This window comes from Enoplosus armatus, chromosome 18 (assembly GCF_043641665.1).
Source record: "Enoplosus armatus isolate fEnoArm2 chromosome 18, fEnoArm2.hap1, whole genome shotgun sequence".
Classification (NCBI taxonomy): Eukaryota; Metazoa; Chordata; class Actinopteri; order Centrarchiformes; family Enoplosidae; genus Enoplosus; species Enoplosus armatus.
In genome coordinates, this window is record NC_092197.1 from 19676146 (window position 1) to 19695205 (window position 19060).

Sequence of the window (19060 nt, forward strand, 5' to 3'; positions counted from 1 at the left end):
TTGTTGCCAACACGTAACCACAGATACCTTAATGATGTTTGTAGGGACAACAAGTGATACATATGTGCACCTATCAAATCTGCTCACAGATTGATAAAATGTAAGGAGAGAGAATATTTCGAAGGATCAGGATGAGTTCATGGGAACAACGAGACCTCCAATACGGATCTCTGACCTTCAGAATAAAAGTAATTGGGGTTAATGGTCAAATGCTATAACGCACGTGCCCCTCCTGCGTACTGTACATAACTGAGAGACCATCAGCCACTTTCTGAATTGATTTAGACACTGTGCACGAACATTTTTCTTATTGCTGATTGCACATACGGATACAGATAAGTAGAGTATATATACTGTATAACAATAGCTGCTTGTCTTTATTTATTAATGCATACTTTGTACGTGAGAACCTCCCACTTCTGCCACATCTAGTGGTTTGCCGGGTGTATTGCAAGGGAAGACATGAAGGTGTGATGTCAGTGGGGTTGACCAGCACTGTTGTATTTCTATATCTAGCTCAACTATCTCACTGGAATGGACTTTGTGCCATATAAGAAGCACATTGCAGAAGAAGTGCCCTGTTTTATGTCGTAACGGACATTTGGCTGCTTTAGTGCATTTTGAATGTTGGGCGAACTGCTTGCGCTCGAAAGAACTGTTTGAAAAGTCCAACATGTGGGATGTTTTAGTGTTTTGACTACTATACAGCTGGTGGGAGGATTCAACACTGCGGTACTTGAAAACCTGCGTAATCTGGAAGTCTGATTTAAAAAATATCAGTGTTTGCACAGTTTATTAACTGTGTGCATGGATTGCTGAACTGAGTGCCCTGTTTATCGTCCCACCCCCCCACCCCCTCCATCTTAAAAAAATCATTGGCATAAAATCCAGGTGGCGACACCCCGAAAGCACGTTTGTTCCACGTAAACACGAACATCATTCTTAACGTCATGGTGTTTAATTATCTCGAGAGAACTGTTGTTGATCACTTCCACCTTTTTCCAAATCAGGTGCCAGGACGAGTGTCCGGTCGGCACCTACGGCGCTGGCTGTGCCAAGGCGTGCCGCTGCAAGAACAACAGCAAATGCTACCACACCAACGGGGTGTGTCTGTGTGAGCCGGGATACACGGGGGAGACCTGCGACGTCCGACTGTGTCCGGAGGGCCACTACGGCCTCCGATGCGACAGGAAGTGTCCCTGCCACGCCCAGAACACGCGCAGGTACGCGGGAATAGGGTAGTAGAAGTATTCCAAAATATTACTCTCTGTGTTCAAATCTATATCTTTCAAAGGCGTAAACTGATGTCAGGAGGAAGTTTTCATGTGTTGCCTGTGGGCCCCGCGGAGAGCGGACTGTTGTTGTGGGCCAGTCGTCAGTGATCAGTTAAGACTGGCACAGGTGGGGGCCGCATGTGTCGCCGCAGAGAACAGCTGCTCTGCTCCTCCTCAATGGGAGCGCTTGTGTCCGGCGGGCCAGCTGTCAGTCAGCACACGGTCACTAACAAACACAGGCGCATTCCACCTGTGTCACTGCAGATAACCCCCCCCCCCCTCCTGGGATGGAGTAAAAAAGAACCATCATGGAGACTTTAGTAATGAAGAGTAGGAGTAATGAATGAAATCATTGCTTTGGGTCTTAGTCCGGGTCTCCAATCTGGCAGGACCAAGCCGGGTTCAGCCGGTTACAGGCTGGTTTCAGGTCCCTGGGAGGGGACCGGAAGTTTTTGGAATCTGATCAATGTACTATCCCAGATAAACACCGAGTTACATCAGGTTGATCCCTTGACAAACACTTGCCACACTGGTCCGTGGCATAAACTTTGTCTGTGGTGGGGGGGGGGGGTTAGGGTTAGGTTCCTGACGGACTGCTCAGCACCAAAGTAGAAAAACAGAAACGTAGCGTTCAGAGCAGCCTGGGAATTACTTTTACTTTGGCAACGTTTAATATGAATATCCGACATTGTAACATTACAAAGCATAACAGGTCCCCTTTAATACTACTGGGTGCCTTCATCATATCACTGAGATTGGGGTTTTTAGTTAGAATTGGTTGTTTCTTGCTTTGGACAGTAGCCAAGCTGTCTATTGGCACTTTAATTTAATCTCTGCACAGATTTAAAGTGGTGGCAAAGACACTACAGTACCTTTACCATCACAAGCTGGGCAAAAAAAATTCATATGCGGTATTGTCAGCAAATGCTGTTGGAACATGGGGTATTATTCAAAATGGAGTGAAGACCGTGCCCGACCGGCACCGCGCCCGCCAGGTTTCGGAGCGCACCCACTCAGAACGGGGAGAAACTATTTGACTTCAGATGTGGCCAAAGACATGTGTTGGTTTCAAGCATGCTGAACCCTTTAGGCCCTGACCTCAGTCGCCGAAAGGCAGGAATCCTACATTTGAGAAGCAGCGGTAGTCCTACAGTATGAGCTAAAAAAACAATTACAGTACAATCAAGTACAATCTGTAACTACGGTATGCTCCTCTCTTTTCACCAGCTGCCACCCAATGTCAGGCGAGTGCACATGTCAGCCTGGTTGGTCGGGCCTCTACTGCAACGAGACGTGCGCCCCGGGATTTTATGGCGAGTCCTGCCAGCAGGTGTGCCACTGCCAGAACGGTGCCGACTGCCACAGTGTGACCGGAGAGTGTATCTGCGCCCCGGGCTTCACGGTAAAGAGCGCTTTAGGTCCCGTAAGATGTTTCAAGTCACATTTCTCTGTCGGGGTTCACTTTTTCAAGACAGCCAACACATCCAGCACAGCGGCAGTGAATGCGTTCTCAACCGTGGATCACTTTTCATTGCACACGTTCACATACTATTGTTCAATTTACGTTCAAAATCACACATAACTTACAAGAAAATGTAAAAAAAAAACCTCCCAACTGGGGCTCCGAGTGCCTATTTTCATTCCCTTGATGATCTCTATGAAAGACCGGTGCCAGGTCGGGAAAGGGGGCAGTCGAGGCAGAATCCAGAACTTTTTCTAGTCAGTGGTTTACAGGCCATCCCAGGACAGTGTCAGTGGAAAGACACTACTTACATTACGTAAAGAGGCACGGGGGGGAGGGGGCTGATGGTAGTCCAATGCCTTGTCCCTATGGGATACCCTCAAAGCCAGTTTTTAACTACTCGTCTGCCATATTGACCTTCTCAGGGTCCCAGATGTTCAGTCCCCTGCCCAGCAGGGACACACGGAGTAAACTGCTCTTCCGGCTGTAACTGTAAGAACAGAGCCCAGTGTTCACCCGTGGACGGATCCTGCTCCTGTAGACCAGGTAAGCTGAGGAGGAGGAGGAGAGGGAGATCACCAATCCCTAATTTGGGGCCACGCAAACACATTCTAGTCTATAGAAACACGGGTCTCCCAGACAGCTACTGTTAATGGAAAGTAAGGTGTGTGTGTGTTTGAATCTTACCGACCTTGTCTATAATCAGGGTGGCATGGGGTAGACTGCTCCATCAACTGCCCCAGCGGTACCTGGGGTCTGGGCTGTAATATCACCTGTATGTGCGGCAACGGAGGGGCGTGTAACGCGCTGGACGGCCTCTGCACCTGCGCTCTGGGCTGGAGGGGGGAGAGGTGTGACCTCCACTGCCAGGTGAGAGGACGCGGTTGCTCCCAGATCTTTTTTTGTTGTTGTTGTCTTACGCACTATAAATTCTCTTTGTCGGCACACACAGTTCTAGTCCACCAAAAATCACTTTCCTTGACATTACAGCCTGATATTTTGGAGTATGCAGTAGTGTTTTTATTTTATATTTGCAATTAATAACTAAAAATGTTGTATTACAGGAACAACTCATGTTACATTTCTTTCTGCATCAGTTCGTACAGCTTGTACAAGTCCATGGTGGTGCAGTGGTTAGCATTGTCGCGCAGGAGGTAGAGCGGGGTTGGGGGCTTCGATCCCTGGTCTCCACATGTGGAAGTGTCCTTGAGCGAGACCCTGAACCCTACAGTTGCTCTCCAATGGAGGCCAGCACCTCGCGGGGCAGCTAGGTCGCCGCCGGTGTGCGAATGTGACCAACATGTCAAAGCGCTTTGGGAACCGCTAAGGTTGAAGAGCGCTACATAAGTGAAGAGTATTAGTTAGAAAACATGGAGCTGCGGAAGTAAAGTAGGATTTAAAAGTTTCTCTCTGAAGGATAAATGACATGTGACTGAGGTTCCTCTCCTCCTCAGGACGGTACCTATGGTCTGGACTGTAAAGAACGCTGTGACTGCAGTCATGCCGACGGATGTCACCACTCTACTGGCCACTGCCGCTGTCTGGCAGGGTGGACGGGTAAGATCAAATTACGGCCGATTTGTCCATGCCTACCACCATGGGTTATGCAGGGGCGATGGGGAACACAGGGGATACAGTCAAGTGTTGTGGAGGCAGAAGAAAAAGGTCAAAACCAGAGATGGCGAGAATCACAAGTCCAATAATCAGGCAAAGTCCAAAACAGGAAGGTCTCAAGAACAACGGAGAAAGAGGATACAGAAGTTGAAGACATGAAACACACAATTTGACTTAACAATGTGACGAGGAGCAAAGGAGGTGAACCGGTCTATGTCGTGAAGGGGGGTGAGGGAATGAGGTGCAGGTGGGGAGAAGCTCGGGCGACTGCTGAGGGCTGATGAGGGATGGGAACAGGTGTGTGGACGGGTGACGCGAAAAGGAGGGAAAGTCCCAAGGACGTCTGGTGGGCAGCGAGGGGAGCTGGGGAGCGAACTGTGACACTTTCCATTAATGAGTCAGGACACGGTTAGCTTAGCTTAAGGACTGGAGGGGAAACGGCTAGCCTGGCCCTGACCAAAGTTCAAAAACACACACCTAGCAACACTTCTAAAGCTCACTGATGAACTGTGTTAGCTCGTTTGTTTTGTAGGTGTAGTGGGTAGTAATTGTCGTGGTTGGGTGCAGGGACAGTGCAAAGTTTCCTGAAGTTTCTTTTTGTCACAGTGACGTTGCCAGGTTGTACGGTATCGGTCAACTGGCGCTATAGCTCGAGACACTGCACAGAAGTACTGGGCGACTTTTTTGGCAGGTGATGCAATATACAAAGACAGGCAAAGGACAATGATGACACACAAAACATGGGGGTGTGGACATGCTGTTGGAATTTAGGTAAAACAGTTCTGAGGTCTGTTACGCGGAACACGGTCCGCCCGTCGAGTGCAGTCGCTTGATCCAGGCTGTGGTGGTGCCAGGTCTCTGTAAAGATGTGGGCACAGCAGTCTGTGATTTCCCGTTATTTCCTGTGACCCAGTAGGCTGGGTAGTGAAGTAGCCTTAGGTCCCAGCTGGGTCAGCTTAGCTCTCATCCCCTTCCTGGGGTGGTTGCGCCCCTTGTGGTGGCATTTTTGGTCCAGCTGGTCTGGACTGAGTGCACCAAAGATGACCTCAAGGTCCGCCACCCTTAATCCAATACCTGCGCTTCCTTTTTTGTCTGTCATAGGTAATACACGCTTTGGTAATAAAGGCGACAAAATAACTAATAAAAATGTAGCATGTATTCAATTTTTGGACACTGGACTGAACCTTTGCTTTCAGAGCACGTGAAACATTGGATCATTGGACCTTTTGGGACGTCGAACAATTACTCAAATGAAACCATTCAAGAAGTTTAAAGAGGAAATCACTGCTAACAACTCATCGGCATCTAAAACACGACAAGGGGCCCCAAATCAACACAAACTGAACGTGTCCAAAAACAAGCCAATTTAGTGTATTTCATTATTTCATGAGCTCATATGTTTTTTTTCCTTTGCATTTTTATCTCTAAATTCACTTGTAATTATGTGTCAACTAAATGTTGTGCAGTAGTTTGTATTATCGCAGCGGACTCAGTTCACACTTGCATGCATTCACCGTGCAGCATATTCTAAAATATGTATTGTAAATCTGTGTGTGTGTGTGTGTGTGTGTGTGTGTGTGTGTGTGTGTGTGCGAGCAGGTATCCACTGTGACAGTGTGTGTGCAGAGGGCCACTGGGGCCCAAACTGCTCCCTCCCCTGTAACTGTAAGAACGGAGCGTCTTGCTCCCCCGATGAAGGAACCTGCGAGTGTGCTCCGGGATACAGAGGCACCACGTGTCAGAGGAGTAAGTCCTACACCAGCACAACATGCTGCTGCAAGATCCTCACACTGCTAATAATAATAATAATAATAAAAGCTTTATTTATACAGCACGAAGGTACAAAGTGCTTTATGTGATTGATGCAGGAACAGAAATATTTCAGGACTACAACAAAAAGGGGCGCTGAGCTAGTGAACCCAAGTGCAGACAGGTATGAGGAAGGCTTGATGTTTATTAAATTGTAAGGAGAGGCTTGGGCTGGGGCTATAGGGCCGATGGCTGGAGGAGATCCGAGGCTGAGGCAGGAAGAGGTCGGGGCCCAAGGGGGATCCGGGGGGGGGGGGGTCGAGCAGGGGAGCAAGGCTGACACAACAGGAGACAGGGGCCGGAGTCAGAGCAGGTGGAACTGCGGGGCAAGGGGGGAAAAAAAACGTTCGGCCGGGGGGAACAAGGAACAGCAAGAAACTGGTAGACACTACGATCCGGCAGCGTGGAGGTGGCTGGGCTGAGTACTGGTAGGGGGTCTTGATTGTGGAACAGGTTGCTGCTGGCGGGGCCCAGGACTGGGACTCACACACACTATTCCGTATGCACCTGATTCATACAAGGGAGTGACACTGTCGTGACCTTTTGTCATTTGTGTGTGTGTGTGTGTGCCTGCAGTCTGCTCTCCAGGTTACTTTGGTCACCGCTGCAGTCAGACCTGTCCACAGTGTGTCCACAGCAACGGACCGTGTCACCACATCACGGGACAGTGCGACTGTCTGCCGGGCTTCAAGGGCGCGCTGTGCAACGAGGGTGAGTTACCCACGCAGCACACTGCTGCTGTTGTGTTACAAAGGCGTCGGGGGGTTCTTTAAAGGCTGACGCTTGTCACAGCTTCCTGTTGGCATTAGTCCCGGAAGTGCTGTTCCAAGAAAGTTCCCTGCACTCGATGAGAATTTCCCCCATAAAAAAACAAAAAACAAAAAAAGATGTTCATGAGGCATCTGAGCCTGAAGACAGCTGCTAGCATGAATGGACCCATAAACAAATTCCATTTTCACTGTAAATGTTTACCAGTCAGAACATTTGGCCACATGATGTAACACACTGCTCAACAAAGTTCAATAGCTCAAAGGTCCCATATTGTAGACGGTGAGATTTCCCATGTCTTGTTTGATTATAACGCAGGTCTAGGTAGCTAGCCTCTTCAATGAGCCGCCAGGACTTCCGTAAGGTTGTGATGTCACAACTATACAATCATCGCACTCGGCCACGCCCCCCCCCCTCCCCCCAGCAGGTCATCTGCTCCAGACACAGCACACAGTGGAGCTAAATTGGAGCTAAAGTTATTTGATCAAATTGGCCAATCAGAAGAAAGTGGGCTTTTATGGCCTTAAAGAGACAGGAGCTCAAACGGCTTGTTTCAGACAGAGGGGGGGGGGGGGGGGACTGAGGGGCTGCATGAAGGGGCCAGTAGAAGATAAATCAGGACTTTTTTCAACTGTGAATCATGCAGAGCCGCTCTAGTGGAGTCACAAAATGAAAACATAGAGCTGGAAATGAGCATGATGTGGGACCTTTAACACATGAGTAACACAATACTGCCCATTAGCGTGTTTATGAGAACGTCACAGTGAACCTCATCGGCAGCCGAGACACCAAAGAAGTGAAACTGCCTCTTGCTCAAATGTGGTTGAGGAACGTGAACGATCAACACGCTCGTGTCTTGTGTGCAGTGTGTCCCAGTGGTCGCTTCGGGAAGAGCTGCGCGTGGAGCTGCAGCTGCACCAACAACGGCACGTGCAACCCCATCGACGGCTCCTGTCAGTGCTACCCGGGGTGGATCGGCAGCGACTGCTCCCAGCGTGCGTTCACTCAAATAAAACGATAAGACATTGTCACCGCCCTGTGAGGATGCTTGTTTCGTCGTGAACTTGTGTATCCCCCCCCCCCCCCCCCCCCCAGTGGAAATAAGCTATGGACTGGTGTGACTACAGATTAAACATTGCGTTGTCACTGTGTTGCAGCGTGTCCACCTGGTCAGTGGGGACCAAACTGCATCCACACATGCAACTGTCACAACGGAGCCTACTGCAGCGCTTATGACGGAGAATGCAAGTGCACCCCAGGATGGACCGGGCTCTACTGCACACAACGTCAGTCACAGATACACACACACACACATACACACACACATACACAAGAGCTAGCTGATGCCACATATATAGTAGATTGCCCTTGCATTGTGTTTGTTCCTTGTTTCTTATTATGGTGTCCCCGGCCAAACTCGGGCGATCGGTTTTAACTGTTCATAAAGCTTATTTTTGAGTCAAAGAAGTACCGTTTACGTGTTATTTTGACTATAGTTAAGACCAGAGGAAAGCACGTTGACTGGATTATCACAGGCTTGGTATCTGTTTAGCCAGGATACTGTTTTGAAACCATCTAAATATTGGTACCATAGTCCCAATTGGTGGCTGCCATAAATAATATCTGTTTCTGATTTCATTCCGAGAGAACGTTCATGATAGCTTATTTCAAATGTAGGCGTGGCATTTGTAACTGACATTATATTGTTCTGTCGGTAAGGTGTGGTTCCCGTGGCGTGGGTTTTTTTTTTTTCATAAACAGAGCCTTTTTGAAAGCACATCATGTTGCGTATGATGACTCCCTTGCAGGGTGCCCGCTGGGCTTCTACGGGAAGGACTGCTCTCAGACCTGTCAGTGTAGGAATGGCGCCGACTGTGACCACATCTCTGGACAATGCACCTGTCGCACCGGCTTCATGGGACGACACTGTGAACAAAGTACGTTGACCTGTCTTACATCCTCTCCGCCTTTTAACTTTTTCTTTCTGTGTACATCCCTTCCTGTTCAGAGCAGTATGCGTTTGCTTCGACGGTGCACGCTCTTACACTTTTATTTACTTCTTTTTATTTACACCTCAACCGACACTTCATCTCCTTTCATGTCTGTACCTAGACAAGTAATTAGTGTGCTTGCTTCCGTGTTTGTTTGTTTTTTAATGTATGATGTCACCACACTGACCGCCTGAAGTGTACCATCTCAACATTTGAACTCCTTTCAGGGCTTACACTAACTGTGCCTACAACCTTAACTGACACTTCAACTCCTTTCAGTTCATGATTTCAAGTGATTCTTCAACTCTTTTCAGTCATATATATTGTATACGCACACTTATATTTGAACTTTATTATTGTTTCCATGGGAATGCTGCTGTTCCGCCTTCAGGGTCCAGGACGTCCCTGCTAAAGCCGACTTAAATTAGACACTTTTTGCCCCATTTCCAATTTCCCATTCACAGAGTGCCCTCCTGGTTCGTACGGCTATGGCTGCCGTCAGGTCTGTGACTGTCTAAACAACTCCACGTGTGACCACATGACTGGTACATGTTACTGCAGCCCAGGCTGGAAGGGATCTCGCTGTGACCAAGGTGAGGACACGCCTCAATAAAAGTGGAATCGATCGATGTTGCAAGTTCATAAAGGAGAAGTTCCAAAAGGCCTCAGTCAATTCTCCCGATCTGTTTTAGAGAATGGCTACTGTACTCAGATTCCCTCTACAACCCCTCTTGTCTTCAGCTGGTGTGGTGGTGGTGGTGGGCAGCCTCAACAGCCTGACCAGCGCAGCCATGCACGTGGACACCTACCAGATCGGAGCCATCGCAGGAATCATCGTCCTGGTGCTGCTGGTGCTCTTTCTCCTCCTCCTCTTCGTCATCTACAGGAAGAAGCAGAAGGGCAAAGAGCCCGCCATGCCGGCGGTGACCTACACTCCTGCTATGAGGGTCACGGCTGATTACACCATCGCAGGTCCGTTACGGTTTGACCTGCTTCAAACCGAATGTAACCCAGGCATGTTAGGCAGGTCTTTCCTCATGTTGGGCCATCAGATGTTTCCTCAGAATGTTTATGCTTCACCTACGCCGCTAGGTACAGAGATACCGCACGGGAACCACAAGGAAAGCGTGACTGGTCAACATGGTCTGCTTGTGTTTTTTTTTTGTTTTTTTCTTTCAAAAAGTCAAGATGACATGACGCAAGTTGAAAAAGGGTTCAGCTATTTTCTCCTTTTCAGTAACACACATCAAACAAAGTCATTTCCAGTGCTCTCTATCACAGTGAATGAAACATATATACAATGACCACACAGAATAGTCCCATATTCAGTAATAAACACTATAATTAAAGCAGGAGATCAGCTATGATACACCTATTTGTGGTGGTGATATGGTTGAAATCTGACGCTGAGCTATAAATCGAAACCTACGCTGCAGGTATCTAAAGTGGGAAGCACAAGCACAAATCCAGATTCAAAGCTTACTATGTTTTAAATGGTACATCATGTTGGTGAAAGTAAATATAAGGAAGTACATCTAGTGCACTTGTACTAGATGCATGAGGCCCGAGGATGCACATGCACGTCGCACACAGTCCTAGTGACTAGTCTTGCACTATTCCACTGAAACACTGCTACAAGAAAGGTAGCAATATGCCAGCCTGGGCAGGGAAGAGAAGACTGCCATCAAGCAACGCAACTTTAAACAACGTAGGTTTTAAAATATTTCACAAATCGGCTTTGCAAATGTTTCAAGAGGAAGGAAATGAACAAACTCAAACACACTTTGGCATTTCATCATTTTCATTCATAGCAATTTCTTGTTATGTAGGCAATATCTCTGTGATACGCTGGGTAGGCAGGCTCTAGGCTTGACCTACATTAGTGTTGCGGGGTGATGCAGGTATTAATCCAAACTGACTGGAGTTCTCAAAAACACTAGAACAACAAAAGCAACAAAAGCCTACTGAAGTATGGCAATACAAAAAAAGTAAGTGGCTCTCACTTCAGCAGACCGTGGCATACTTTGGGTGAACTGCTTACATAAGGGGGGATAAATATTGTAAAACAGGAGATATATATATATAAATATACATAGACTGTATAAAAGTGGGTGCAGCCACCGTGACGTCACCCACTGGTTTGTGGACTACCGTTTTGAAGCCTCGAGAATCCGACATCCCGAAGATCTATCCTGGCAACCTGACTGCACCTGGCTCCTGGCTACGCCATGCGAAGTAGCTGCTAACAAACTTAGCTGGTAAATGTACTCATCGGAAAAAACATTAACAGCCGACTCCTTTAAAGTGTCTTTTAGTGCAACCGAACGCCGCTATCGTAGCGACCTGTCGTTCACAAGCCCGTTTATCGTCTATTTTACTCTAAATAGGACCATCATTTACAAAATGAACATCATGTTGTATTGAAGAACTTGAAACTTGAAACTAGCGATTGAGACCATAAACTCATTTTTAAAATGTTTACTGAGGTAATAAATCAAGTGAGATCGAGTGGACCATTTTCTCACAGACTTCTATACAGTCTGACTTCTTTTTGCAACCGGTGGAGTCGCCCCCTGCTGGCCATTAGAAATAATGCAGGTTTGAGGCACATCCGCATTGGCTTCACTTTTCAGACCCGGAGGTTGGTGCTTGATATAAAAGCAGTAAAGTCCTGTGGTTACAAGTGTCGATTAATGTTTTTCTTTGTGTTTCTAATTATATTCTGTGTATTGGGGTAGTTAGTACTGCCATCATTACTGCATTCAGGGAAAAAGACGTCAATGTCTGGCCCGGACTTTAGTTTTATAGCCTGACCTACTTGATTCTTGATTTGTATGGCATCACAGATTGAGATGCTTTTAATGTAATAATGTCAATTTGTCATTTTTCAGATGCTCACCCACCAACATATGAGGGCCACCCCAGCAACTACTTCTCTAACCCCAGCTACCATACTCTGACCCAGTGCATCAGTCCCCCACATGTTAACAATGGTCCATATGGAAAGGTATACTTTCTGGGAAGTGTACTTTCAGACTGTATAGAGGGGATAAGAGATGGCAAAGTAAGAATTCAGTATGGAATGTGTCTATTAATGAATATCCTAACAACTGATGTTTTGTCCCTTTTTAATTTTTCAGGCCAAGGGCAACCAGCTATTTTTGAACTTGAAGAATGTGGATCAGAGAAAAAGGGCTCCTCTAGCTGATCACACTGGCACACTGCCTGCAGACTGGAAACAAGGGGACTGCTTTGGCGAACTGGGTGAGACACGGAATACATCATCCTGTACTCACAGATATCAACATTAATGCTGCAAGTTGGTATCTTTGTGCAGCGTTGGCTATAAATGATAGTGAACCTCTATCCAACTGCCCCACTGTAGACCCACTGTGGATTCCAAAAGCTTAGTTCATGCTAGATGGAATATAAACCTAAATATTGGTGCACAGAGCAATACTGTTCTGTTCAATACTGCTGAGGTAAGAGTGACACACCAGGTCCAAAAGTCAACCATAGCACAGAAAAAGCCCTATTTAAAGTTGTGAATGACAGGAAAATGACTGCTGATGTCCTCATTCCTTTGGATTCAAGTGCTGCATTCGACACCATTTATAGTGGCACTTTAATCAACAGACTTGACAGAAACGTGGCTCCCTCTGGTGTAGTGATTGACTGAAAGAAAATCTGTCATCATAATATTAAATACCACTGTATGCAGATGACACACAATCGTATATCTCTGTTTCACCAGGAGACCCCCGTTCTTTGGCTGCTCTTATTTCTCATGTCTCACTGAGAACAGTGTTTGGATGAGTAAAACATGTTTTCTAATGAAACGACAAAGACACAGAGATTCACTCGTTTATTGTATTACATTGTATTGTATTCATTTATTGAAAGTAGGGAGAGAAAGAAGCTGAACTCATTGTTTGAGTTTACGAAAACATTTTTTGATACATGTCTATAGATTGTTGCCTAAAACATCTATAATGGGAGGAAATGCTTGAATATTACAGTCATCACAATAAACATCAACAAATTGCATTTCAATTGGTGTGGATGGGACACTTTAGCTCTAACCTCAGTTCTTAATTTATGGCGATATGAAGAACATTCTTTCAAATTCCAGCCTATTCTTGCCATTACAGTCTCTCGTATAATCTTCTCTTCTACCATTCACTGATCCCTCTCATTCAAATGTTTCGTCACAGCAGGGGCCTATGGAGTCGACAGGAGATACATGGGGAAATCTTTACGAGGTGGGTCCTGGAATTATACAAATAAATGCTAAGCTGCTCGGTTTCATGCTGGCATTCGCCGCTCACTGGCTCCTCTCTCCATGTCATCCAGATCTGGCGAAGGGCACGCCGTATCACTCCAGCTCCTGTTCCCTCAACAGCTCTGAAAACCCGTATGCCACCATAAAGGACCCTCCCCTGCTGACAGCCAAAAGCACAGAGTGCGGCTACGTGGAAATGAAGTCACCGGCCAGGCGGGATTCACCTTACGCCGAGATCAGCAACAGCGGCTCGACCAATAACCGGAATGTCTATGAAGTTGGTGAGGAGCTTAAGCTTACGTTTGTCATTTGTGCTCCATAGAGAAGTACGCTTCAGTTGCATTTACTACATAGTGCTCTGCTGTATCCAATCAGCAGTGGACAATATGGATACAATCTTCCACCGCAGTATAGGTAATCTTACATTACAATACTGATATATATTATATTATACATATATTATATATATTATGATATACTGCAGTAACTTTCCCAGTTTCCTAGCAGTTTCCCCCTGCTTGCGATCATTGTACTAAGCCAGGCTAAACATGTCCTGGACATATCTCTGTACCGGATGGACAGGGACTGTTCCTTTAAGTTTACAGCTCTATGCTTCACTCGTTATTCTGCTGCGACTGCCAACTCGCCTGCCTTTGATTTCAGAGCCGACTGTAAGCACCATCCAGCCAACTGAAGACAGCAACGGCCTCGTACAGTGTGGTCAAGATCCGTACGATCTACCAAGAAACAGCCACATCCCCTGTCACTACGACCTCCTGCCAGCCAGAGAGAGTCCATCCTCGGACCACAAGGAGCTGGACAGTGAATGATGGCAGAGACCAGGCATCACCTCCAGTCTGCGGCTCCAGCACTGGGTGGTCCACGAACAGATGCGCTTTATACCCACAACGGACTTCCATTCGTTTTCTTGCTGTTGTCCTTGCACACTGATCACGACATCTTTCTGAACAAAGTGGGTATATAAGAGTTTGGAGGTTAGTATTGAGGTACAGCTGTTTTTTGTTTTTTTTACAGCAATTTGTAAACTGCGATGAAGTCTTCATAGGTCATTCCACTTGTCTGGGAGGTAAGGTCTAAGTATGCTTTGAACGAAGCAGTTTGTATGATGTGTTGTCCGGGCCACTGCCAATGGCAAAACTGTTTCTACCTGTTAGCCAAACAGCCACACTCGAGGATGGGCTGAGATGCCTGATGTCACAACCTCCGTCTGACTCCCTACCCCGATCTCTCTCCAAGAACTCTTTTGCGTGTCTTGTAGTCCGCACAGGACACACACACACATTCAGACGGGGGCGAAGCATTTGTGACGTTGCACTCGAAAAAGTGACCTTTCCATACATCAGCACACCCGGGCCGATTGTTGGATTGTCTGAATACAAAAATGGTTGGACGGAGCCCCACCCAATTCCGATGTTGGAAAAGTGGTTTCAGACGCTGAGTACTTCGTTTCAAGCATACCAAAGCCTTTACAATGTTTGCGTATAACATTCAAGACCAGTCAAATCTCTATTTTTGTAACAACAGTGTTTGAAAATGGCTAATTTGATTGAATATTAGCGATTATATCAAAGATTAGATGTTTCGAGAGGAACAGAGGAGAGTCCAGCTGTTGTTTTTGATGTTTGCATATCATAACGACGTCAAATGCAGTCGGTCGGTGTTGGATTAGTATTTAAGTTAACCAAAGGTACAAGTTCCATTTAAAGATTATTTTTTATTACTGTAGTTTAAAGTTGTGCAAATAGTTTAATCCAAGAAGTTCCGAGCTGAGCCCCTTCTCATTGTGACAATGTCCCGTTTTTTGATTTTAGGTAACTTCCCACTGATTTCAGATCATTTCCTTTTCAGTTAATCAACACGCCACACAGAATAATACGTAGAATAGAGTGATTTCATTTTTTAATTCATAAATATCATGATTCAGTCATTATCACCACTCTGTGACACCTGTGGCCATTTACTTCCATACAGTAGTGCTTCACATGAGGAGCTTGTTGTCAGTGTACCGCCAATATTTCCTGTGGGTCTTGATGATTAATTTATCCGTCTTGTTGGGCCATTGCAGTTCATTTTTAAATTATAATAATTACATATCAAATGTCAACCTCTCTTGAGACTCTTGAGGGGCCGCTACAGAGGCCAACCGTCGCGCAGCATAAGTGACGTTAGCCTACTTAGCAAGTCTGCAGATGCCTTCACCACTCCCCCGTCCGCCACGTGACCCCGGCCTCGCATGTGACAACGGTCCTGCATAGAGTATTCCTCATTGCTTCACTTGGCCCGGAGACGCACCATGTTTGCTGACAGCCTACCTAATTTCGGGCATCGAGATCCAATCACAATGCAGGCTGAATCGAGGTAGAATAGAGTCCCAATTTTCAAGCACTTGTCCAGGCCTCCAAACAGGGATGCCATTCAGAAATTACACTGAAAGTACTTTTTTTTTTTTTTAAAACGCTTCAAATTGGTATTTGTCAAATGTGTCGCCATGACAGAATTTAGGCTCTGTGGAAATTATTTGGTTAATGGTATCATGTATAAAATTTGTGAAAAATGCTATATCCTGATATTTTTCTGTTGAAATCATACTGAAGTGTTTGTTTGCTCGTTATGTTGATGTACTGAGTAACTTTTTATGCATGAATGGAGTGTTATTAAAGGTACTATTTAAAGGTCTATGTGAAGGAACTTTCACCAGCACGCAGCACGGTGAAAATGTCCACCACTAGATGGCAGCAGACGCGGGAAACCAACCAATGAGTAGATGGGCCCAGCTATTGTTCAAGAGGCACTTGAAGCCCTATTCCACTGCAGGAACCCACAACCTGGGTCTTTTACAAAACCTGAACTTTCAGGAACCTTGTAAATCTTTGGTACACAGTTCGTCCTTTTGTTTCCACTGCACTTCGCAAACTGGGGTGTTTTGTTATATTTGGCATCAAAAATGCGAAAGCAGGACCCATTTCATCATTACTGTGGGACAGGAAACAATAGGCCGTTTACTGCTGCCAGAACTTAACAACCCGTAATCGGGGGGGGTTTCACATGTACACTGTCAAATGGTAAAAGCAAAGGGACAACAATGGAAGAAGTGGCACTGATATTGTTATTGATTTCTTATTTATGTGAAGCTTCTTCCAAATCCCCCCCCCCTCATGTACTAATGTGGTTTGTCCAACAAGCGTTCTCCACCGTCCTTCTCTTTCACATAAGGAGTTGTTTGTCCTGCTCCGTACAGACGCAGAGGTAAAAATGGTGGTTACTGTTGTTGTTCTTGTGTTTGTTGCTACCATCTGCAGCACTGCCGACAACCCCTGAAAGAACCTGGAACTTGCTTTTAGTCTCACCTCCTGAGCAGAGCCTAAATTTAGCTCCAGGAATTTGTCCCCAAGGCAGGCGGAGAAGCAGCGGGAACAAAATCAGAACCGGCGACAATGGATACACTTGAAGTTGCGTTAAGTTCCTGGAGGGTTTAAGGAGCCATTTGTGATTTCACTCCACCATTAGGATCCATGCCCCTCTGTGTGGAGAGTGACCGTACTTAGACTGAAGAACCCGGAGTACGATACGAATTCCACCATGACATTGTGTCTTCATCTTGTCTCCCAGTGCCACTTCAGTAAACACCCACCACATCACCAGATTCATTCAGTCACCTGTACAATTAGACCGGACACAGATCTTTTATAACTGTGCAATTTAAAGGGCTCACCATATCGAATAAAAATGCAAGCTCGAGCTGGACTTTAGCTTTTTTTTTTGAAAGGATAACTGTAACAGGAAGTGTGTGCGTTATTAATCTGTAATAAACAATAGTCAAATATCGCAGAAAATTGTTCAGAAAAGTTGCTTTTGAATGATTGTATTTTTTTTCTCCTTTTTGTCTTCGCTGTGTCGTGAACGGCCTAATATAGCAATCGTCTTAAGCTATTCAGAGCCTATATGAAGTGTTTGTAAAATAATGTACATAGTTTGATCAGTTCTGATGTAAAAAAAAAAATATTAACATCACCCAGCGTCTTATGTCCGAAAATTGAACAGGAACAAAAAGTGGCATTTGGTGTAGCACTGAATGATTATGAAAACTGGGAAACTTGAGACTCTTGTCCTCTACAGATGCCGCGTTTCTTTTGTAACGTTTTCCCCCCCCTTTGTGTGTATTTAAACGATGTTTCGCGTCAGATCCCTCCGTTTCTTGACTCTTAATCAGTCCTTCCAGCTGCCACCGCACACTTGTTCCCCCCCCCCGATAAGGTGACGATAAATCAGCCACTACCACCCACGGGATTCCATCTATTACGCTTTTTTTTTTTTTTTTTGTCTTTTATTTTTCATTATAGTGCTTGTTTGTGCAAATGCTTTGGAATAAAATGACATAATATGATGAAGTCAGTTCGGCGTCTTGTGGGATTTGTGAGCACTTTACTCAACTCTGCAAGAGACCCCTTTTTTCACGGCAGACATTTAGAGTTTTGATACTGTCGCTGTAACAAAATATTACTTGGGGAAACTGTTATGTTCATCTTCAAAATTGCTTATCCAGCCTAGCCTCATGCAGTAATGGCACTGCACAGGGAAGTGTACTTGGGCCCATGTTGTTCTGCAGAGGAAAACCCGGAACTCCTCCGCGTAGATTCAGACGTGCTCGCCGTCACTTTTTGGTAAACCCGGGTTACCCATTGTCCCTTGCTTGTTCCGTACGGAAGTCAAGTAAGACCAAAATGCGCAACGCCCAGTCTCTGAATGGCTGCTCCGCGCTGGAAAGCTCAGGTAGTTGCAACAATGTAATGGCTTGGTGAAGAAGCCTCAAGTGCAACTGTGTCTGTTGACAAAAGCAGGTTTTTGTTGACAGGTCAGTCAGGACAGGCAAGGGGCATTCCATCAATCTTAAGAGCCCCCAAATTTGTTAGGGGTGTGCCCTGTTAAACCTACATTAAATTAAGAAAAAGAAAAATGAAATCTACAAACTGGTCATCCCCTTGCTGATAGCTCATTGGCTGTCACTGCTGCTGTGACCTTCCATAATGAGTTGGCTGTCAGCTGGACTGCAGGTTTCGGTCGCATCCTGTTCATTAAAGCTGTTTTTGCGACACGTGTATACACTGGGCTTTACGGTAAGCGTGCGTTCGAGCTGATTTCAAAATAAAAGCAAGGTTGCGTGGAGGGATTCGTTCAATAAACCAGTCAGTCCGCCTCAACAACAAATAAAATACTTAGATGAATAAAAACACGTGAGCAAATAAAACATTAAATCATATATAAAAACGAATACTAAATAATAGGAACGTCTACTGCCTGCAAACTGTATTTTCAGAGAAACAACCAAGGGTTTGTCATTCAGAATCAGAATCAGAATCAGAAATACTTTATTGATCCCCGGGGGGAAATTGCACAGTACCGGTGCTCCCATTCAAGAGTAGAAAGTAGCAAAAATGTAGAACTAAAAGTATGTACAAAATATAAAAAATAAGAAATAGAAAATAAAAATATACACATTTACAGTATTTAAGTGAAAAATAAAAGTAAAAAGATATATACAATAACAATGTATATGTATGTGTGTATATATATATATATATGTATTGCACTGGAACATTGCACTGAAACATTTAAAGTCATTTCACTTGTGTGAATAATTAGTCAAACATAAATACATAATACATTCCCACAGACTAATCTGGCTTCAGAATGATAACAGAGAATCAGAATCTGCTGAGGAAGTTCCTCAATGGCACTCTGAGATGTTGTTAATGTATTCTTTATCATCACATGTTTGATTAGCTATCCACAGTTTGCAGGCGGTAGTTATTACAATATTTTATTATTATTATTATTAATT

At 45.4% G+C, this 19060-nt stretch overlaps 1 protein-coding gene across 1 annotated transcript in view; it reads left to right on the forward strand.

Annotated features, from left to right (window-relative positions):
• The window catches only part of megf10 (multiple EGF-like-domains 10), a 28990-nt gene extending 14960 nt beyond the window's left edge, over positions 1–14030 (forward strand). The window contains exons 8-24 of the mRNA XM_070924247.1: positions 1011–1223; positions 2502–2676; positions 3162–3282; positions 3443–3606; positions 4191–4293; positions 5950–6096; positions 6736–6870; positions 7794–7922; positions 8085–8213; positions 8736–8864; positions 9383–9511; positions 9660–9890; positions 11810–11925; positions 12059–12182; positions 13136–13180; positions 13272–13481; positions 13864–14030. Coding sequence (XP_070780348.1) covers positions 1011–1223; positions 2502–2676; positions 3162–3282; positions 3443–3606; positions 4191–4293; positions 5950–6096; positions 6736–6870; positions 7794–7922; positions 8085–8213; positions 8736–8864; positions 9383–9511; positions 9660–9890; positions 11810–11925; positions 12059–12182; positions 13136–13180; positions 13272–13481; positions 13864–14030 — 2467 coding nt within the window. The remainder of the gene's footprint in view (positions 1–1010; positions 1224–2501; positions 2677–3161; positions 3283–3442; positions 3607–4190; positions 4294–5949; positions 6097–6735; positions 6871–7793; positions 7923–8084; positions 8214–8735; positions 8865–9382; positions 9512–9659; positions 9891–11809; positions 11926–12058; positions 12183–13135; positions 13181–13271; positions 13482–13863) is intronic.
• The last annotated feature ends 5030 nt before the right edge of the window (positions 14031–19060 follow it).